Source organism: Phocoena phocoena, chromosome X (genome assembly GCF_963924675.1).
Source record: "Phocoena phocoena chromosome X, mPhoPho1.1, whole genome shotgun sequence".
Classification (NCBI taxonomy): Eukaryota; Metazoa; Chordata; class Mammalia; order Artiodactyla; family Phocoenidae; genus Phocoena; species Phocoena phocoena.
In genome coordinates, this window is record NC_089240.1 from 55,096,746 (window position 1) to 55,119,951 (window position 23,206).

General features: G+C 39.3%; 1 protein-coding gene across 9 annotated transcripts in view; it reads left to right on the forward strand.

The window, feature by feature from the left end:
• HEPH (hephaestin) overlaps positions 1-23,206 on the forward strand; it is a 103,507-nt gene that overhangs the window by 50,535 nt on the left and 29,766 nt on the right. For 5 of the 9 annotated variants that reach the window (XM_065900594.1, XM_065900596.1, XM_065900600.1 and 2 more), the window contains 4 exons: positions 2,285-2,497; positions 9,066-9,279; positions 10,838-10,977; positions 11,753-11,884. In XM_065900594.1, coding sequence (XP_065756666.1) covers positions 2,285-2,497; positions 9,066-9,279; positions 10,838-10,977; positions 11,753-11,884 — 699 coding nt within the window. The remainder of the gene's footprint in view (positions 1-2,284; positions 2,498-9,065; positions 9,280-10,837; positions 10,978-11,752; positions 11,885-23,206) is intronic. The other 4 variants (XM_065900598.1, XM_065900599.1, XM_065900602.1 and 1 more) reach the window with 1 other exon arrangement.

The following is a 23,206-nucleotide window of genomic DNA, read 5'->3' on the forward strand; positions in this document are numbered from 1 at the left end:
ATCATGATCCATTCCTGAAAACATTGATCCTATCGGTCATCTCTTCCCAAGAGACAAGCTACATCAAGGTATTAAACCTAAGACAACATATCTTATACTTAGTCCCTTCTTGTGCTTTGTTCTGTGTTACACAGTATGGGAGACACTGGAAAAAGATACTGTAAAATGAGGATTGCACACAAAGAATCCGCTAGAGAATGAGGAGAGTAAGCTGGGATGATGCCTTTCCAGTCTTATCTCCTTCTTTCTTATTACCCGCTATTCTTGCTTCCCAACCCCATACTCCAGCCAAATAGGGATATTTTCTCTATATAGACATACCTTGTACTCTTCTGAGTCCATGCTTTTGTAATGATTTGTCCTCCACTTGAAATACCCCTCCTTACATTTTTGCTCTTAGCCAGTGGAAATTCTTCTCATTTTCTAAAGCCCTACTCAAAAGCTACCTCCTCCTCATTTCTTATTACCAAGTCCCAGGATGATGACACCCTCTTACTAACTACTATTGTATTTTTATCAGACTCTTTCAATAGCAAGTTCCATACACTCCAAAATATTGTAGTTATTTGTTACGTGCCTTTTGACTTCTGCTAGAGTGTAGTCTCCTTAAAGGTGAGTATTGTTTGTTGTTTATCTGTGTATCTTTTACATGGTCTAATATATAGTAAGTAGTTATTGAACTAGTGAACTACTAAATTAATAAATAGGTGGGTGGGTGAGTGAATTAATGAGGAGTCATGGTCCAAGTTTGTAAGGAACTCTCAGCGTTCTGCAATGAAATGAAACTAACACCCATGAAACAATTATAGAATATCCAAGACAGACTATAATTAAGTGCTAAATTGTGTGGAACAGCTTTTAAGTGACATAGCATTCAGAAAAGGAGAACATTAATGAGGAACAATCAAGTTAAAGGATTCCTGGAAGAAGGAAGTGCTTGACTGAGCCTTGAAGTCTGAATAACTTTGCAATCAAACATTATAGGTAGGGGAAGCAGAATCAAGCAGTTAGCGATGGTTCCATCAGCATCCCAGGGGATTATCAAATAAAGTTACTCATTAAAGCTGGTTCCAGTGGATGTAGGAACATTGAAAAGGGATCAGCTTCAAGCAGGTCTCCCTGTATTTTTGAGCGGAGTATGCAGGGTGGGAGAGGGTCAAGAACGAGTGTGTTGTCTTTTGGCTCTATCTCTTGCTTCTCATTACCAGTTACATCAGTTGGAAAAAGTAATACAGTCTACAAACCAAGTTTATTCCAGTATGAATTTATTTGACAACTGATAAGTACTAGGTAACATGCGAGGTGCTTGGAAAAAATGATGTGCTTCATGCTAGGTCAATCTAGTGTGGGAGATAAACTTGTACGTAAATCACTGGACTCTGTGGTAAGTGACATTTCAGAATTTTGTGGGGAGAAAAGTTTCAAGGAAGCCAGAAAGAGTGTAAAAACTGCTTTACAGGGTAGATGATATTTGAGCTAGTGCATGATGGATATGTAGTAATTTGCTGTAGAGAGAAACCAGTGGGAAAGTTTATTCCAGGCAAAGGGAACAGCCTGTGAAAAATCAACAAGTATTTTCTACGTGCCTACCATGTTTAAGGTCCTGGGAATACAGAGGCAAATAGAGCTCGCAGGATAAAGGTGTGTATGTGTGTGTGAAAGAGAGTGAGAGGATAGGATATAGGTAGGAGTACCAGGGAGGAGGCTTTCGTGTGGGAGTTCAGGCCAGAGATGTTGAGAGCCAGAAATCAGGCAGTGGGAGTGAAGATGAAAAGGAGGAAACAGATTGAAAGCTGAGGAAGGAACCTTGGGGAACTCCAACACTTTACAGAGGCATGGAGAATGAGTAAAAGATGGAGGAGGAGCATTCAGAAAAGTTATAAGAGAACCAGGGACATATGGTGCTATAGAATCCAAGGGAGGAGGGTTTCAAGAAAGTGGGAATAGGAAAGATTAATACGTGTGTGTGTGTGTGTGTGTGTGTGTGTGTAAGTGTGTGAAAGAGTTGTGGGAGTGGAGAGTAGTTCAGTTGTGCCAGGATGTGAAGTATGGTGGAGGAGGGGCAGCAGGTAAAGCCAGAAAGGACAATAGGGCCCTCATCCTAAGAGGCAGATCTTCATAAGTAGAACTAAAGTGGCTTAGGGAAGAAGGCAGAGGAGTTGAGAATGACTCAGAAATTTCAAGTTGTGGGAAAACTTAAAACAGAGCTGATGCCATGCTGCTGGCTGGTGCCCAAGTAGTCTGGTCTCACCTCCCCATCCTGTCTTGTGTTTTTGTTTTCCAGCCATTAACGGGTTTCTGTTCTCTAACTTGCCCAGGCTGGACATGTGCAAGGGTGACACAGTGGCCTGGCACCTGGTTGGCCTGGGCACAGAGACTGATGTGCATGGGGTCACGTTCCAGGGCAACACTGTGCAGCTTCAGGGCATGAGAAAGAGTGCAGCCATGCTCTTTCCTCACACTTTTGTTATGGCCATCATGCAGCCTGACAACCCTGGTAAGTGCTTTAGCAGCTGGCCCTAGGCTGAGAAACTTTATTGGGCATTGGACTGGGTGAGGTGGGAGGCTGGTGAAGAGAAAAGGAAAGTCATGTTGAGGGTACTTGTGAACTTTTCAAAACAGTTGTGTCTTCTCCTTCCTCAATGTGTACTCCATGTTTTGGTTATTTGGATTCTCTTCTCAATTGCAGGCAGAATAAAGAGCTGAGGAAGCTCTTTTCTGAAACAACAGGAGAGAAGTAGGGATGCTGCCCAGTATCAGGGCAATTCTTGTATAGGCAGAGGGTAGACTTGGTTGCATAGCCCCTTGGCCATGTAGAGATTCTATAGATTTAACCCTTGCACTGGAAAAGGGGTCCATGAGATGTACCTATAAGTGCTTCCAACTCTGATATTCTGTGAGGAGTTTTGCAAACTTCTGGTGGGAGTGGGGGGCGAAGTGTGCTGTAACATTTGCAGCCTAGGAATCAGAACACAGGAACTTCTAGTCCAGGCTCTTTCATTAACTTGCTGTCCAATTTTTGTCTAATTACTTCCCCTCTCTGTGGCTAGATTTCTTCCTTCTTTTTATTTTTTGTTCATTCTTCCCCTTCTCTCCCTCTCTTCCTTTCTTCTCTTTCTTCCTCTGTCCCTCCTTCCTTCCCTCTCCTCCTCCCTTTCCCTCTCCCTATCCTTCTTTCATGATAAAATTGGACTAGAATGTTTCTCCAGATTCCATCTGTGTCTGATATTTCATAACGTAGCAGTCATTTCTCTTTTTTTGTATATTTTGATTATGTTTTTAGCATCTTTATTGGAGTTTAATTGGGTTACAATACTCTGTTAGTTTCTTCTGTGTAACAAAGTGAGTCAGCTATATGTATACACATATCCCCAAAACCCCTCCCTCTTGAGACTCTCTCCCACGCCTCTACGTGGTCACAAAACACCGAGCTGATCTCCCTGTACTATGCAGCTGCTTCCCATTAGCTATCTGTTTTACACTCGGTAGTGTAGATATGTCAATGCTACTCTCTCACTTCGTCCCAGCTTAACCTTCCCCCTCCTCGTGTCCTCAAGTCGATTCTCAACGTCTATGTCTTTATTCCTGTCCTGTCCCTAGGATAATCAGAACTTTTTTTTTTCTTTTTGGATTCCATATATATGCGTTAGCATGTGGTAATTTTTTTTCTCTTTATGACTTACTTCACTCTGTATGACAAAATCTAGGTCCATGCACCTCACTACAAATAACCCAATTTCGTTTCCTTTTATGGCTGAGTAATATTCCATTGTATATATGTGCCACATCTTCTTTATCCATTCATCTGTCGATGGACACTTAGTTTGCTTCCATGTCCTGGCTATTGTAAGTAGTGCTGCAGTGAACATTGTGGTACACGATTATTTTTGAATTACGGTTTTCACACGGTATATACCCAGTAGTGGGATTGCTGGGTCGTATGGTAGTTCTATTTGTAGTTTTTTAAGGAACTTCCATACTGTTATCCATAGTGGTAATATCAATTTACATTCCCACCAACAGTTCAAGAGTGTTCCCTTTACTCCATACCCTCTCCAGCATTTATTGTTTCTAGATTTTTTGATGATGGCCATTCTGACCAGTGTGAGGTGATACCTCATTGTAGTTTTGATTTGCATTTCTCTAATAATTAGTGATGTTGAGCATCTTTTCATGTGTTTCTTGGCAATCTGTATATCTTTGGAGAAATGTATATTTAGGTCTTCTGCCCATTTTTGGATTGGGTTTTTGTTCTTTTGCTATTGAGCTGCATGAGCTGCTTGTATATTTTGGAGATTAACCCTTGTCAGTTGCTTCATTTGCAAATATTTTCTTCCATTCTGAGGGTTGTCTTTTCATCTTGTTTATGGTTTCCTTTGCTGTGAAAAAGCTTTTAAGTTTCATTAGGTCCCATTTTTTAAATTTTGTTTTGTTTTTATTTCCATTTCTCTAGGAGGTTGGTCAAAAAGGATCTTGCTGTGATTTATGTCATAGAGTGTTCTGCCTGTTTTCTTCTAAGAGTTTTATAGTGTCTGGTCTTACATTTAGGTCTTTAACCCATTTTAAGTTTATTTTTGTGTATGGTGTTAGGAAGTGTTATAATTTCATTCTTTTACATGTAGCTGTCCAGTTTTCCCAGCACCACTTATTGAAGAGGCTCTCTTTTCTCCATTGTATATTCTTGCCTCCTTTATCAAAGATAAGGTGACCATATGTGCATGGGTTTATCTCTGGGGTTTCTATCCTGTCCCATTGATCTATACTAAAACAGAAATATAGTAATTTCTCTTTGCAGTGCCTGAGGTATATCCTTTTTTCCAGGCAGTAGGTGGCAATGGTGTTGGTAAGAAAAATCTGTCAGTTAAATGCAGTTCCCACGAAAGTTTTATTTTAGTTCTGTAAATTCCATTCATATTTGAGAAAAAAAATCCTTAAACAAAGGAAGTTTCCTTGACAAATTAATAATTTCAGCCTGGCACTGGGTTTGACAAAAACTTGACAAAAAATCATCACTTGGGTCCTCATTTCTCCCCATCTACCTAGGATACTTTCTTGGTCAAGAAGAGTTGTTGTTAGCAAACTAGAAATAACCATTAATAGGGCTGAAAGGGACAATAGAATTAAGTGCTTGCAGTGAGTGCTAGGGTGGGGAACTTCTGAGAAAGAAAGACCCATCTCTCTAGCCTTGGTCCCAAAGTCAAATCCTAGGTTTAATATCCTTCCTATGAAATTATCCAGGCTACCCAGCCAGGTTTATATGCCTCTGTGGGGCTCATTCTTACTCTGGATGAGTGAAATTATTTTTGTGCCATACTAAGGCCCAAGGAGAGTGACTGTAGATGGCTTAAAAACATGGGAGGAGAGGCAGTGAATGGGTTTATAACAGTAAAGGCTTAAAAGGTTAATCTTGGTCAAGATTTCTGAGTTTTCTTATTAGAAAAAGCCCAAGCTCTTTTTACCTTTGCATTTTCCAGTCCTTTCAAACTCTCCTCTTTCTGAACAATCCTCAAGTCATAGAATGTTTGAACTGGTACAGCCCCTTCGAGATCATCTTTCACTTATTTTGCTAATGGGTGGAAGAGACAGAGATCTGGAGGGGGGAAAATGATTTTCTCATGTTAGGAACGTCAGCTCTAAATTTTTTCCTCTTGCCCCTTCTCCATCAACCCCTGTTGATTCTTACTCCTAGGTAATCTCTTTAATCTGAAGTCTCCTTCATTCTACCTTGAGAGTTTAGTCTCTGATTAAGACTGAGAGACCATTGTAAGTAGCTCCCCAAAGACAGAAAAAAATTTCCAAGTTAATGGAAAAGCCAGAACCAGAATCTGGCTTTGGAATTCTAGAAAAAGGGGTAGCAATGAAGATTGGTAAATATAAATATGCAATTAAGCAGCTTTGCAGATGACTTAAAGCATTACCATGGAGATTCAACATGTTGTTTGCTGGAGGCTTACAATTATGTTTAACAAAACAGAAGAATAAATTCCCAGATAAAAATGCAGCAAAATGCTAGGAGTGTGAGTGTTGTGGGTTTATCGGTGACATTTTTAATCCTGTTTTTGCTTTGCTTTAAATTCTAATAATATTTTAATTTTCAAATATTAATTACCTTTAATAGAAATGATGATTTTGCACTTAAAAATGTCCCGAATAATACACCTCAGCTTTTCCGAAAGAACCACTGATACTAGAGCTTTGATATCCAGGGAAAGTGGCAGAAAAAGAGGCTAGAGCTTGTAATGTGCTATTTTCCACCAATTTCATGTTAGATTTCTCAGCAGCAAAGAGAACGTTTATTACTTCACATTATTACTTCACATTTCTTGTGAAGTCCAAGTGGTATGGACTTTACAGTAGATAGCTGTGGGTAGAAATATAAACATTGGAGGAAAAGTCCAGGCTAGAGAGAGAGATTTGAGTATTTTCATAGTTGAAGTCCTTTAGCATGTAAAGTTATAGGAAATAAAACTTAAAGCAAAAATCAACATTTAAGTGGTAGAAGGGAGAAGACAAACCAGGTTAAGGAGACAGAAAAAAGATTGGTCACAGAGGTAGGAGGAGACTCATATGCCAAAGGCAGAAAAGCGTTGAAAAAGAAGCAACTTGGGGACTTCCCTCACGGTCCAGTGACTAAGACTCAACACTCTCAATGCAGGGGGCCCGAGTTCAATCCCTGGTCAGGGAACTAGAACCCACATGGTAGAACTAAAGATCCCGTGTGCTACAACTAAGACCTGGTGAAGCCAAATTAATAAATAAATATTTTTTTAAAAAAAGAATCACCTTGGACAACAATGTCCATATGAGATGATGTGATAGTCCTAGGTCATATGATTCTCCCAAAAGACTTCTATTTTTTCCCATTCCCTCCAGTGATCTTCAGACTTTCTTCTCCATACCAACCCCTAAGCTATGACGTTTGGACAGTGTATACAGTCATTCATTTGCACAGAAATTCATTCACTCAACACATATTTATTGCACACATTCCATGTGCTAAGACTGGGATAGAGAGGTGAAATGATAGACATGATACTTACTCCCAGGGGAGATCTACAACAAACACACACACATAAAATAATAAGATAATTTCAGATCATGATATATGTCATGAAGGAAATAAAATACAATGGTGTGATGAACTGATTGGAGCTTTAGAGAAGTTATTTAGGGAAGACCACTCTGAGATTGTGACATTTAAGATCTAAGTAATGGGGGGGAAGGAGCTATATGAAGATCTCTGAGCAGAATATTCCGAGCAGAGGGACAAGCAAGTGTAAATGTCTCAAGGTGGGAATAAACGTGGTTTGTTCAAGGGTTAGAAAGAAGGCCAGTATGGTTGGAGTGTAGTGAGCAAGGAGAAGCCTGACATCGTATGAAATCATAGAGGTTGGCAAGAGTCATATTATATAGGGCCTTATAGACCACAGTCAGGAACTTGAATTGTATTCTGAGTATGAATGGAGCATTTAAACAAGGGAGCAATGTGCTCTGGATCATATTTGTTAAAGAGGACCCTGTATCTTGTTTGGAGAATGTTTGAGGTGGGAGGGAGAAACAGAGAAGACAGTTGTGAGACCATTGAAGTTTTCCAGGTGAGAGACGATAGTGGCTTTGATTAAGGAAGTGAGAGTGGAAACAGAAGGATGACTGTGAGGGAAGAAATGATAGGATTTATTGATGGAATAGATTTGAGGTATAAGGGAAATTGAAAAGTCAGAAAGTAGATATGGAAAGAAAATATTAGATTTTTTCAAGAAGTCTATAAACTAGTGGAAAGGACTGTTTTTTAAAGAGAGGAGCACTTAGTCCTTAACCATGTGATTTAGATGTAAAGTGTTTTAAGAGTAGAGAGGCCAAGAATGTAAAGTCCAATGTGGGCCAGAGTAGTCAGCGAGGACTTTCTGGAAGAGATGAAGCATGAATTGGGTCTTGGAGAATGAGTGAACTCTTATAGATATTTATGGGGAAGGGGATGAGCAGGTCTATTCCAGAAAAGTAAAAATAACATGAGTGAAAATTCCAAGATAAGAATGAGATATGTGAGGGGGCAATCAGGGACAGATTTAGTTAAAGCACTGATGAGTTTGGGACAGAGTGGTAAGTGGGATTGCATCAATAGTTTTCAGCTAGCTCATAGAGGCCTTTAAAAGCTAGGAGGAATTTGTAGTGGTGGTATAGGCAGTCAGCAGTAAAGGAAGTAATACTGGGGAAAATGTAAAAAAGTTAGTTTCTCCTGATCAATAGTCTATGAGCCTATGTGTCCTTGACATAGAAATCTGGATCTTGAGATTAGATCCAGGCAGCTCTACAATTCAGACATTTAAGACTGATACCCAAACATTTCATTGTAAAAAGCCTAGGGAAAGACATTCCAAAGCTCTCTGATGTAAGAATTCTTATGATCAAGAAATTCATATATATATATATATATATATATATATATATATATATAAGCCCACATTTATTTCTTTGAGACTTGGTAGGAAGGGAGAAAATTGGTCAATTTCTTCCTTCAAATAATAATTACAGCTTTATTTACTTATTTATAGTTTCACTTATTGAACATTTACTCTATAATGTGCCAAGCAATATCTACATATTATTGTGTTTAATTCTAAAAAAATCCTATTAAGTAAAATGCCCCCCACTTTACCATGAGGAAACTGAAACATACAGAGGCTTAAAATTTTCCTGAAGGTTATATAGATAATAAGTGTCAGATAGGGTGACTGACCATCCCGGTTTGCTCAGAACTGAGGAGTTTCCAGGGACATGGGACTTTCAGTGCTAAAACTAGAGAAGCTCTTGGTAAACAGGGAGGAGCTGGTCATCCTAGTGGCAGATTTAGTTTTAAACACAGACAATGTAGCTTTGGCACCAGAGCTCTTAAACTCTGTGCTCATTGCTCTCAATAAACTTGTAATAATCTTTTATCTAATGCATAGAAAAACCTTATCTAAAACTACCCACTCTCTGCAATATGCCTAGAGAGAAATAGGAACTCCCTCAGACACTATACAGGGGTGTTTTGATTCAGGTTTTTCTCTCTGTTCCTACCTCAGGGACATTTGAAATTTACTGCCAGGCAGGCAGCCATAGAGAAGCAGGGATGAGGGCAATCTATAATGTCTCCCAGTGTCCTGGCCACCAAGCCAACTCTCGTCAACGTTACCAAGCTGCAAGGATCTACTACATCATGGCAGAAGAGATGGAGTGGGACTATTGCCCTGACAGGAGCTGGGAACTAGAATGGCACAACCAGTCTGAGAAGGAGAGGTAAGGCTTCAGAAAAGAAGTGATCACACTTTCAAAGACTCTGGACCATTTTACTGAAATGGAGGAGGATACTGAAATTCTGAGCTGAGGAGGCACTTATCTAAAGTCAACTAATAAGATACCAACAAATCTAGAGGAAGGACTAGAACACAGGTAAGCTGGTACTCAGTGCTTTGTCTATGTTGTTATACTGTAGAGCTGAAGTAAAACCTTGCCCACATCCTCATGCTCTCAGTCTTGGCATCCTTTCCTCTGGTTAGCCAGAAGCACTGATATTGGGACTTAAATTTTATAGGGAATTTACTCAAGGGACTGAATGTCCCCAAGCTCAGATGTCCCTAGACAAAATGTCATTAAAATAGAGGCTAAGCTGTATAGAAGAAAAAGGCCAAAATAGAGTGGCTTAAATATGTTAGAATTTTATTTCTTGCTTAAGTACAAATATGAGCAGTTCAGGACCAGTAGGTTAACTAGTCACCCATAACACTTGCTTACATCTCTGGAACTAAGACATCTCTTCCAGTTGTAGTCACTCCCAGCTATCAAGAAATGGAAACTAAATCCATGGCAAGCAGCATTGTCTGTGAGGCAATGACCTGAAGTTGTAATACATTACTTTCTCTGAAACCCCATTATCCTGAACTTATTCATATGGCCATACCTAGCTGCAAGAAAGTCCAGGAAGTGTAATCTCTGGTTAGGCAGCCATGTGCTCAGCTAAAACCTAGGTGATTCTATTACTAAAAAGGAAGGAGGGGAGAATGGAAATTATGGTACAGTTTAGCAATTTCAACTATAGTTTATTTTTGGTGTTCTCACTACCCTTTGCCAATCTTTCTGTTGGTTTCTGAAGGTTGAAGCCTTCTTGCTAACTTGTACTGCAAGCTAGAAAAAATTAATTCCCTTTTCTGGACTCTGGCTTACTCATCTTTAAAGTGATGTGGTATAGTTGAAAGAACTTGAGCAGCCTTTAATCCAAGCCCTGGCTCCCTTTCTGGCTGATAGTATCAATGAAGATAAGCCCTGTCACCTCTAGATCACTGGATTCCACCTCTAGGACATACATACCTCATCAGCCTATTGGGACGATCAAATGATAAAATGAATAGTAAAGTTCTCTGTAAACAGGAAAACATCCCATAATGAGAAATCTGTAAGATTTCATTTTCTTCCTACCTCTCCCTACCTCTTATCCACCAGCAACAGAAGCAGTTAGTATTCTCTATTCTCCTACCACCTGTACCTTGTTCTTTGTCAGACTAATTCCATCTAATACATCATTAAGGTTGGAGCTAGAGTTCACGGCTCTGATTCTTACCAGATTAATTTTACTATAAATTCATAACTGGATGATGGCAAACAAGGAAATATAAATAAATATTGAAATATGCCATCTTTAACTGCAGATATGCAGCCAAAGTGTGTAATCTGATATTAGAATGAATAGGCCTCACCTTCTTATACCTGTGACATGAGGTTGGGTCTGACATAGCTTTCCCATACTTGAAAATGAGGGGTTAAGGGCAAGGTGCTGATGCCACTCTTTGGATTCCTCTAGTTATGGTCACATCTTCCTGAGCAACAAAGATGGACTCCTGGGTTCCAGATACAAGAAAGCTGTATTCAGGGAATACACTGATGGTACATTCAGGGTCCGACGGCCAAGGACTGGATCAGAGGAACACTTGGGAATCTTAGGTAAGGGAATTCCACTTCCCTCCTAGTGTCTAGAAACCTGTTATGCGCTTAGGGAGGTCATGTCATATCAGGAAGGCCTCTCCATTCCCCATTATCAGTTTTCCTTATAGTGGAACTATGGTCATATTTTATAAATCATCCATGAAAATAAGCAATCATATGGGGGTAATTCATGAATTCTGCTGCAACCAAAACAAGGTATTTCCAGGCCTCTATATCTAGGGATCTGTAAGGGTGATGATTTTTTTTTTCAATGCTAAAAGCAAGGGAACTTAGGAACATCGAAGAGTAGGAAAAATGGTACAGGGAACTAGTATTACACTTACACCCTTGCAATTATTGCTGTAGTTTTTTCACTTTCATAGGAGCCAATGAGTTTCATCATTCTTATCTTCACACAGAAGGGACCCACTGGTCCTTGAAGGGAACCCAGCAATTCTGTACTCTGTGTCAAACTCTCACTCCTTACCAACAATGATTCCACAGAGCCCTGAATATCTAGAAACTTGGGCTATTATACAGAGTTGGAGTGGGAAAAGTAGGGATAATTGGAGGCATAATCTTGTTGAAGTACCTTTACCCTGTGGGTAGCAGTATCAACTCAAGGACTTCTGAATTTAAAAATGGAGTCAATCATGACTTTCAGTTTGGGACCCTTTCTCCAGGCAAACTCCTAAATCTAGGGAGCTCCTATGTATATCCCTTTTTAAATGTCTTTAATGTCCCTGTTCCACTATTCTACTAATGAGACTTTTTCTTCTTTTGTGTATACTAGGTCCACTTATCAGAGGAGAGGTTGGTGATATTCTAACTGTGGTATTCAAGAACAATGCCAGCCGGCCCTACTCTGTGCACGCCCATGGAGTGCTAGAATCTAGCACCGGCTGGCCACTGGCTGCTGAGCCTGGTGAGTGGGAACACTTAGTGAAGGAACACGTGAAACATCTCTGTTTCAGCCCTCTAGCTTGTTCCTTTAAAAACTATATATATATATGTGTGTGTGTGTGTGTGTGTGTGTGTGTGTGTGTGTGTGTGTGTCCTTAGCGAACAGAAAAAGGAATATTAACCAGAACTAAGCCCCAGTCTGAATTTGTCCCTATGAAACACTCATTTTTTCAATCTCAGAACAGACTGTTCACCTAAGGTCTTTTGTATGTGTGTGGCTTAAAACAATACAAATTTATTATCTTCTGGTTCTGTAGGTCAGAGGTCTGACATGGGTCTTCCTGGACCAGAATCAAGGTTTTGGCAGGGCCGGTGTTCTTTTCTAGAGGATCTAGGGGAGAATCCATTTCTTTGTCCTTTTCAGCTTCTAGAGGCCACCCACATTCCTTGGCTCACACCCGATTCCCCCAGCTTCAAGCCAGCAGCAGTGGGTTGAATCTTTTTCACATTGTGTCACTATAACACTGATTTTCTGCCTGCTTTTTCCATTTAAAATATTTGTGGCAAAACAAACATAAAATTTGCTATCATAACCATTTTAAGTGTACAGTTCAGTGGCATTAAGTACATTCACATTGTTGTGCAGCCATCACTGTCATCCAGCCATAGAACTGTTTTCATCTTGCAAAACTGAAACTCTATACCCATTAAATAGTAACTTGCCATTCCCCCTTCCCCAGCTCATGGCAACCAACATTCTACTTTCTTGTCTTTATGGATTTGACCTAGGTAGCTCATGTAAGCAAAGTCATACAGTACTTGACCTTTTCTGACTAGATAGCTTCACTTGGCATAATGTTCTCATGGTTCATCCATGTTGTATTGGGTGACAGGGTTTCCTTCCTTTTTAAGGCTGAATAATATTACACTATATACATATATATATATATATATATACACCCCACATATATATGTATATATATATATATATATATATATATACACAAAACATTGTTTTTTAAGGTATGTAAATTTTATTTTATTTTTTTATTCTTTTTTTAACATCTTTATTGGAGTATAATTACTTTACAATGGTGTGTTCGTTTCTGCTTTAAAACAAAGTGAATCAGTTATACATATACATATGTTCCCATACCTCTTCCTCTGTGTCTCGCTCCCTCCCACACTCCCTATCCCACCCCTCTAGGTGGTCACAAACCACTGAGCTGATCTCCCTCGGCTATACAGCTGCTTCCCACTAGCTATCTATTTTACGTTTGGTAGTGTATATATGTCCATGCCACTCTCTCACTTTGTCACAGCTTAACATCCCCCTCCCCATATCCTCAACTACATGCTGTAGTAGGTCTGTGTCTTTATTCCCGTCTTACCCATAGGTACTTCATGGCCTTTTTATTTATTTTTTTTCTTAGATTGTATATATATGTGTTAGTATATAGTATTTGTTTTTCTCTTTCTAACGTACTTCACTCTGTATGACAGATTGGAGGTCCATTCACCTCACTACAAAAAGCTTAATTTCTTTTCTTTTTATGGCTGAGTAACATTCCATTGTTTATATGTGCCACATCTTCTTTATCCATTCATCTGATGATGGACACTTAGCTTGTTTCCTTCTCTGGGCTATTGTAATTAGAGCTGCAATGAACATTTTGGTACATAACTCTTTTAGAATTATGGTTTTCTCAGGGTATATGCCCAGTAGTGGGATTGCTGGGTCATATGGTAGTTCTATTTGTAGTTTTTTAAGGAATCTCCATACTGTTCTCCATAGTGGCTGAACCAATTCACATTCCCACCAGCAGTGCAAGAGCGTTCCCATCTCTCCACAACCTCTCCAGAATTAATTGTTTCTAGATTTTTTGTTGATGGCCATTCTGACCAGTGTGAGATGATATCTCATTGTAGTTTTGATTTGCATTTCTCTAATGATTAAAGATGGTGAGGATTCTTTCATGTGTTTGTTGGCAATCTGTATATCTTCTTTGGAGAAATGTCTATTTAGGTCTTTTGCCCATTTGTGCATTGGGTTGTTTGTATTTTTGATATTGAGCTGCATGAGCGGCTTGTACATTTTGGAGATGAATCCTTTGTCAGGGGCTTCATGTGCAAATATTTATCCCATTCTGAGGGTTGTCTTTTGGTCTTGTTTATGGTTTCCTTTGCTGTGTAAAAGTTTTAAGTTGCATTAGGTCTCATTTGCTTATATTTGTTTTTGTTTTCTTTTCTCTAGGAGGTGGGTCAAAAGGATCTTGCTGTGATTTATGTCATAGAGTATTCTGCCTGTTTTCCTCTAAGATTATGATAGTGCCTGGTCTTACATTTAGGTCTTTAATCCATTTTGAGTATATTTTTGTGTAAGGTGTTAGGGAGTGTTCTAATTTCATACTTTTACATGTACTTGTCCAGTTTTCCCAGCACCACTTATTGAAGAGGCTGTCTTTTCTCCACTATATATTCTTGCATCCTTTATCAAAGATAAGGAGGCTATATGTGCGTGGGTTTATCTCTGGCCTTTCTATCCTGTTCCATTGGTCTATATTTCTGTTTTTGTGCCAGTACCATACTGTCTTGATAAATGTAGCTTTGTAGTATAGTCTGAAGACAGGGAGGCTGGTTCCTCCAGCTCCATTTTTTTTTTCTTTCTCAAGATTGCTTTGGTATTCAGGTTCTTTGTGTTCCCATGTAAATTGTGAAATTTTTTGTTCTAGTTCTGTGAAAAATGCCAGTGGTAGTTTGATAGGGATTGCATAAATCTGTAGATTGCTTTGGGTAGTAGAGTCATTTCCACAATATTGATTCTTCTAATCCAAGAACATTGTATATCTCTCCATCTGTTTGTGTCATCTTTAATTTCTTTATTCAGTTTGTTATAATTTTCTGTGTACAGGTATTTTGACTCCTTACTTAGGTTTATTCCTAGATGTTTTATTCTTGTTGTTGCATTGGTAATGGGATTGATTTCTTAATTTCACTTTCAGATTTTTCATCATTAGTGTATATGAATGCAAGAGATTTCTGTGCATTAATTTTGTATCCTGCTACTTTACCAAATTCATTGATTAGCTCTAGTAGTTTTCTGCTAGCATCTTTAGGATTCTCTATGTATACTATCATGTGATATTAAAACAGTGACAGTTTTACTTCTTCTTTTCCGATTTGAATTCCTTTTATTTCTTTTTCTCCTCTGAGAGCTGTGGCTAAAACTTCCAAAACTATGTTGAATAATAGTGGTGAGAGTGGGCAACCTTGTCTTGTTCCTGAACTTAGTGAAAATGGTTTCAGTTTTTCACCACTGAGGATGAAGTTGGCTGTGGGTTTGTCATATATGGCCTTTATTATGTTCAGGAAATTTTCCCTGCTTTCCCTGAGGAAAGCAGGGCTTTTATCATAAATGGGTGTTGAATTTTGTCAAAAGCTTTCTCTGCATCTATTGAGATGATCATATGGTTTTTCTCCTCTTTTTGTTAATATGGTGTATCACATTGATTGATTTGCGTATATTGAAGAATCCTTGCATTCCTGGAATAAACCCCACTTGACCATGCTATATGATCGTTTTAATGTGCTGCTGGATTCTGTTTGCTAGTATTTTGTTGAGGATTTTTGCATCCATGTTCATCAGTGATATTGGCCTGTAGTTTTCTTTCTTTCTGACATCTTTGTCTGGTTTTGGTATCAGGGTGATGGTGGTCTCGTAGAATGTGTTTGGGAGTGTTCCTCCCTCTGCTATATTTTGGAAGAGTTTGGGAAGGATAGCTGTTAGCTCTTTTCTAAATGTTTGATAGTATTCGCCTGTGAAGCCCTCTGGTCCTCGGCTTTTGGTTGTTGGAAGATTTTTAATCACAGTTTCAATTTCAGTGCTTGTGATTGGTCTGTTCATATTTTCTATTTCTTCCTGGTTCAGTCTCAGCAGGTTGTGCATATCTAAGAATTTGTCCATTTCTTCCAGGTTGTCCATTTTATTGGCATAGAGTTGCTAGTAGTAATCTCTCATGATCCTTTGTATTTCTGCAGTGTCAGTTGTTCCTTCTCCTTTTTCATTTCTAATTCTATTGATTTGAGTCTTCTCCCTGTTTTTCTTGATGAGTCTGGCTAATGTTTTATCAATTTTGTTTATCTTCTCAAAGAACCAGCTTTTAGTTTTATTGATTTTTGATATCATTTCCTTCATTTCTTTCTCATTTATTTCTGATCTTATTTTTATGATTTCTTTCCTTCTGCTAACTTTTAGGTTTTTTTTGTTCTTCTTTCTCTAATTGCTTTAGGTGCAAGGTTAGGTTGTTTATTTGAGATGTTTCCTGTTACTTAAGGTAGGACTGTATTGCTATAATCTTCACTCTTAGAACTGCTTTTGCTGCATCCCATAGGTTTTGGGTCATTGTGTCTCCATTGTCATTTGCTTCTAGGTATTTTTTGATTGCCTATTTGATTTCTTCAGTGATCACTTTGTTATTAAGTAGTGTATTTTTTAGCCTCCATGTGTTTGTACTTTTTACAGATCTTTTCCTGTAATTGATATCTAATCTCATAGCGTTGTGGTCAGAAAAGATAATTGATACAATTTCAATTTTCTTAAATTTACCAAGGCTTGATTTGTGAACCAACATATGATCTATCCTGGAGAATGTTCCATGAGCACTTGAGAAAAATATGTATTCTGTTGTTTTTGGATGGCATGTACTGTAAATATCAATTAAGTCCATCGTGTTTAATGAATCATTTAAAGCTTTTGTTTACTTATTTATTTTCATTTTGGATGATCTGTCCATTGGTGAAAGTGGTGTGTTAATGTCCCCTACTATGATTTCGCTGATGTCTTTTATAGCTGTTAGTATTTGCCTTTTGTATTGAGGTGTTCCTATGTTGGGTTCATAAATATTTACAATTGTTATATCTTATTCTTGGATCAATCCCGTAATCATTATGTAGTGTCCTTCTTTATCTCTTGTAGTAGTCTTTTTTTAAAGTCTATTTTGTCTGATATGAGAATTGCTACTCCAGCTTTCTTTTGATTTCCATTTGCATGGAATATCATTTTCCATCCCCTCACTTTCTGTCTCTCTGTGTCCCTAGGTCTGAAGTTGGTCTCTTGTAGACAGCATATATGTGGGTCTTGTTTTTGTGTCCTTTCACCCAGTCTGTGTCTTTTGGTGTGAGTATTTAATCCATTTACCTTTAACGTAATAATTGATATATATGTTCCTATTCCCATTTTATAATTGTTTTGGATTTGTAATTGTAGGTCTTTCCCTTCTCTTGTGTTTCTTGCCTAGAGAAGTTCCTTTACCGTTTGTTGTAAAGCTGATTTGTTGGTGCTGAACTCTCTCAGCTTTTGCTTGTCTGTAAGTGTTTTAATTTCTCCATCAAATCTGAATGAGATCCTTGCTGGGTAGAGTATTCTTGGTTGTAGGTTTTTCTCCTTCATCACTTTAAGTATGTCCTGCCACTCCCTTTTGGCTTGCAGAGTTTCTGCTGAAAGATCAGCTGTTACCCTTATGGGGATTCCCTTGTGTGTTATTTGTTGTTTTTCCATTGCTGCTTTTAATATGTTTTCTTTGTATTTAATTTTTGTTAATTTGCTTAGTATGTGTCTTGGCATGTTTCTCCTTGGATTTATCCTGTATGGGTCTCTCTTTGCTTTCTGGACTTGATTAAATATTTCCTTTCCCATATTAGGGAAGTTTTCAACTATAATCTCTTCAAATATTTTCTCAGTCCCTTTCTTTTTCTCTTCTTTTTCTGGCAACCCTATAATTTGAATGTTGGTGCGTTTTAATGTTGTCCTAGTGATCTCTGAGTCTGTCCTCAGTTCTTTACAGTCTTTTTCATTTATTCTCCTCTGCAGTAATTATTTCTACTATTTTATCTACCAGGTCACTTATCTGTTCTTTTGCCTCATTTATTCTGCTATTGATCCCTTCTAGAGTATTTTTAATTTCATTTATTGTGTTGTTCATTGTTGCTTGTTTCCTCTTTAGTTCCTTGTTAAGTGTTTCTTGCATTTTCTCACTTCTGTTTGCAAGATTTTGGATCATCTTTACTATCATTATTCTGAATTCTTTTTCAGGTAGGCTGCCTATTTCCTCTTCGTTTGTTAGGTCTGGTGGGTTTTTACCTTACTCCTTCATCTACTGTGTATTTTTCTGTCCTCTCATTGTGCTTATCCCACTGTGTTTGGGGTCTCCTCTTTTCATTCTGTAGGTTCGTAGTTCCCATTGTTTTTGGTGTCTGTCCCCAGTGGCTACGGTTTGTTCAATGTGTTGTGTAGACTTTCTGTTGGAGGGGACTAGTGCCTGTGTTCCTTTGGCTGAGGTAGGATCTTGTCTTTCTGATGGGCAGGTCCACGTCTGTTGGTGTATTTTGTGGTGTCTGTGGCCTTATTATGATTTTAGGCAGCCTCTCTGCTAATGGGTGGGGTTGTGTTCCTTTCTTTCTAGTTGTTTTGCATAGGGTGTCCAGCACTGTAGCTTGCTGGTCGTTGAGTGAAGCTGCGTCTTGGTGTTGAGATGGAGATCTCTGGGAGATTTTCACCATTTGATATTATGTGGAACTGGGAGGTCTCTTGTGGATCAGTGTCCTAAAGTTGGCTCTCCCACCGCAGAGGCACAGCACTGACTCCTGGCTGGAGCACCAAGATCCTTTCATCCACATGGCTCAGAAGAAAAGGGAGAAAAAATAGAAAGAAAGAAAGAAAGAGAGAAAGAAAGAAAGAAAGAAAGAAAGAGGATAAAATAGAATAAAATAAAATAAAGTTATTAAAATAAAAAATAATTATTAAGAAATTTTTTTAAAAAAATAAAAAATGAATAAATAAAATGGATGGACAGAACCCTCAGACAAATGGTGAAAGCAAAGTTTTGCAGGCAAAATCTCACAGAGAAGCATACATGTACACCCTTACAAAACGTGGAAAAAGGGAAAAAATAATATATCTTGCTCTCAAAGTCCATCTCCTCAATTTGGGATGATTCGTTGTCTAATCAGGTTTTCCACAGTTGCAGGGTACATCAAGTTGATTGTGGAGATTTAATCCGCTGCTCCTGAGGCTGCTGGGATACATTTCCCTTTCTCTTCTTTTTTCATACAGCTCTCGGGGTTCAGCTTTGGATTTGGCCCTGCCTCTCCATGTAGGTCACCTGAGGGCGTCTGTTCTTCCCTCAGACCGGAAGGGGTTAAAGGAGCAACTGATTTTTGGGCTCTGGCTCACTGAGGTCGGTGGGAGGGAGGGGTACAGATGTGGGACAAGCCTGTGGCAGCAGAGGCCGGCATGACGTTGCAACAGCCTGAGGCGCGCCATGTGTTCTGGGGAAGTTGTCCCTGGATCACGGGACCCTGGCAGTAGCATGCTGCACAGGCTCCCGGGAGGGGTGGTGTGGATAGTGACCTGTGCTCGCTCACAGGCTTCTTGATGGTGACAGCAGCAGCCTTAGCATCTCATCTCCGTCTCTGTGGTCCGCACTGTTAGCCGCGGATTGCACCCGTCTCTGGAGCTCCTTTAAGCAGTGCTCTTAATACCCTCTCCTCACGCACCAGGAAACAAAGAGGGAAGAAAAAGTCTCTTGCCTCTTTGGCAGGTCCAGACATTTTCCTGGACTCCCTCCTGGCTAGCTGTGGCGCACTAACCTCTTCAGGCTGTGTTCACACCGCCAACCCTCATCCTCTCCCTGCGATCCGACCAAAGCCCGAGCCTCAGCTCCCAGCCCCCACCTGCCCTGGCGGGTGAGCAGACAAGCCTCTCGGGCTGGTAAGTGCTGGTTGGCACCAATCCTCTGTGCAGGAATCTCTCTGCTTTGCCCTCTGCACCGCTGTTGCTGTGCTCTCCTACATGGATCTGAAGCTTCCCCCCTCCGCCACCCACAGTCTCTGGCCACGATGGGGCTTCCTAGTGTGTGGAAACCTTTCCTCCTTCACAGCTCCCTCCCACTGGTGCAGGTACCATCCCTATTCTTTTGTTTCTGTTTTTTCTTTTGTCCTACCCAGGTACGTGGGGAGTTTCTTGCCTTTTGGGAGGTCTGAAGTCTTTTATAGCATTCAGTGGGTGTTCTATAGGAGCAGTTCCATGTGTAGATGTTTTTCTGATATATCTGTGGGGAGGAATGTGATCTCCGCATCTTACTCTTCTGCCATCTTCCACCAAATTAGGTCTTTTGTTTAATCAAAGACATGCTCAACACTTGCCACACATGGAGCCTTGTACTGTCATTAGCCCTGAGTACAGATTGAGCTTCTAACCCTCTCTAGATCTGAAGTTGAACTTGGCTATAGTCTGAGCTCCTAATCATGACTAGAGAGTGGCCTGTACCAGACCACAAACTGATCCTTAAACCCAGCCATAGATAAAGTTCTTGTCCTCTTAGTACAGACTAAATCCTAACTTCAGTCATATACTAAACTTTTAATAGTAAATGTAGGGTTACCATAATCCTGACCACATTATCTTCCATGCATTCATTCATTGAATAAACACTTACTGGAGCCTTACTGGGTGCAGGAGAAATTTTAGAAATTATAGAAAGAGTGGGGAATAATACTTTTTCATACCCTAAAAAAAACTTGGGCTATTAGGATAGATAAGTAAACTGGTAATTATAATCCCATGTTTTAACTGTTAAATCGGGGCTTTAAAAATGTGCCATGGAAGTGTAGAATAGGGTACCTAATCTAAAGTTTGGATGGTCAAGGCTTGTTTCCCAGAGTAGGTGATAGCTGAGATCTAAATCAGTAGTTCTCAAACTTTAGTGTGCATCAGAATCACCTGGAAAGTCTGTTAAATCATAGATTTCTAGGAATATCCCCAGATCCTCTGATTCAGTAGGTCTGGGATAGGGTTCAATAATTTTCTTATTCAAACAATTTCCTAGGTGATTCTGATGTTGCTGGATCAGGAACCACACCTTAAGAACCACTAATCTAAAAATTAGAAGTAAGTATACAGGTAAATTGGTAAATTGATAGTGTGGAAGAAAAGAAGAAATTTGACGTTGAGGAATGGGTTCTAAAAAGATCAAGTAAGTAGAATCAACAGGATTTGATTAATTGGATATGGAAGGTGAGAAGGAGGATTCTTGAATGACAGCCAGATATTTGGAGGAAAATCCTGGAATGATTCCCACATTTTTGGCCTGGACAACCAGATATATGGTAATGTCATTCACCACTATAGGGAACATGGGCAGAAACTGATTTGGGATGGAGAAGAATGGATGATGGTGAGTTCACATTGGAATTTCTTGAATTTGTGATGTCTGTAAGACAATGAAATAGAGATATCTAATAGACATAAAGGTCCAAAGCTCAAAAGAAATGTAGGATCTGAAGGAATAGGTGTGAAAGACATCAACATTTAAGTAGTAATTGAAGGCAAAGAAATAAGCACAGTCACCCTGGAAGAGTATATTCATTGGGACAGTAGGAATCCTAGAATGATACCCTGAGGAAAACCAACTTTTAAGGGAGGTACTAATTGAAAGGTAAGCGTGAGAAAAAGTGAGCAAGATGTTAGAAGAAATACCATGATAAGATTTTATCGAAAATGTTTAAAAGATCATTTCAAAAATGAACAGGTCAACAGTTTCAGCTTCCTCAGAGAGATTAAATAAGATAACATAAAATTTCCCATTGGATATAGCAACAGAGGAATGGCCGGTGCTTTTCATAAATTGGTGGGAAAAGAAGCCAGATTATAATGGAATAAAGAGTAATTGAGAGAGTTGGGAGTGGAAACAGTGAGTGTGGATTGATTTTAAGACTTAAGAAGAGCAATTGCAGGTGACGAGATGGTCTGGGGTTTGACCAGGGGCTAAAGTAAAGTGGAAGTGAAAGTTACTGGAATAGAGATCAAGGGACTGAAAGGCTAGAGTGTTGGATGAGTCATACATATAGACTTCAAAGTTACTCAGAAGAGTGGTAGAGATTGGGGTGGAAAGGAAGATGGTGATCCAGGTACTACAATCATCAATAAGTAGAAGGAGAAAGGAGATACATTGGAAGCAGGGAAAACATTTAGAAGGTTGGTGTACATACAAGTGATGATAATGACTTTAACAAAAGTGGTAGGAAATGAGGATTGAGAGAATTAGTTGGGTTTGAGGGATGTTAATGGATAATCAATAGGACACGACGATTGTACAGGTGTTGGGGATAAGAGAGAGTTAAGGATTACAAACTGATTTTTTGGATTAAGCACCTAGATGGTGGTACCACTCACAAAAGAAGATAAAAAATCATGAAGTATGGGGTGTTTTTGTTTGTTGGTTTGTTTGTTTATTTAGAGGGGGAAGATATTAAGTTTATTTATTTATTTATTTATTTATTTTTGCAGTACGCAGACCTCTCACTGTTGTGGCCTCTCCTGTTGTGGAGCACAGGCTCTGGACGCATAGATTCAGTGGCCATGGCTCATGGGCCCAGCCGCTCAACAGCATGTGGGATCTTCCTGGACTGGGGCATGAACGCGTGTCCCCTGCATCAGCAGGCGGACTCTCAACCACTGTGTCACCAGAGAAGCCCATTAAGTTTTTTTTGATTGTCTTGAATATAAGGTACCTGTAAGACATCCAGGTGGAAAAGAGAGCACTGAAAAGAATAGGAGTTTGGGCTTCCCTAGTGGTGCAGTGGTTGAGAGTCCACCTGCCGATGCAGGGGATGCAGGTTTGTGCCCTGGTCCGGGAAGATCCCACATGCCGCGGAGCAGCTGGGCCCGTGAGCCATGGCCACTGAGCCTGTGCGTCCGGAGCTTGTGCTCCACAATGGGAGAGGCCACAACAGTGAGAGGCCTGCATACCGCAAAAAATAAAAATAAAAAATAAAAAAAAATAGGAGGCTGTACTCAATTTGAGTATGGGTTTGTAATTTGGAAGAAATATCTGTAAAAATGTGAAGCTTTAACAGTCACCAGTAACTACAATAAATGATAGTTGAAATCATGGTCATATATGAGATCACCTAGTGAGATAGTGTGTAAAGTGACAATAACATTGAGCTGAGAATGGAACTTTGCAAATACCATTATTTAATAGGAGGTGATATACCTTAAATAATTTATAGATTTGAAGCAGTTCTAATCAAAAGCACAATTGGACATTTTTATACTTAAATGAAATGATTGTACATAAAGTTCATTTGGAAGAATAAGGAATGGCTGGACAAGAAGATCCAAGAAGTATTTTAAAAGATGAATGAGATGAATGGACCTAGAGAATATAATACATAGTGAAGTCAGTCAGACAGAGAAAGACAAATACTATATGATAACACTTATATGTGGAAATTAAGAAAATAATACAATAATATAAAATGAGTCTATATACAAAGCAGAATC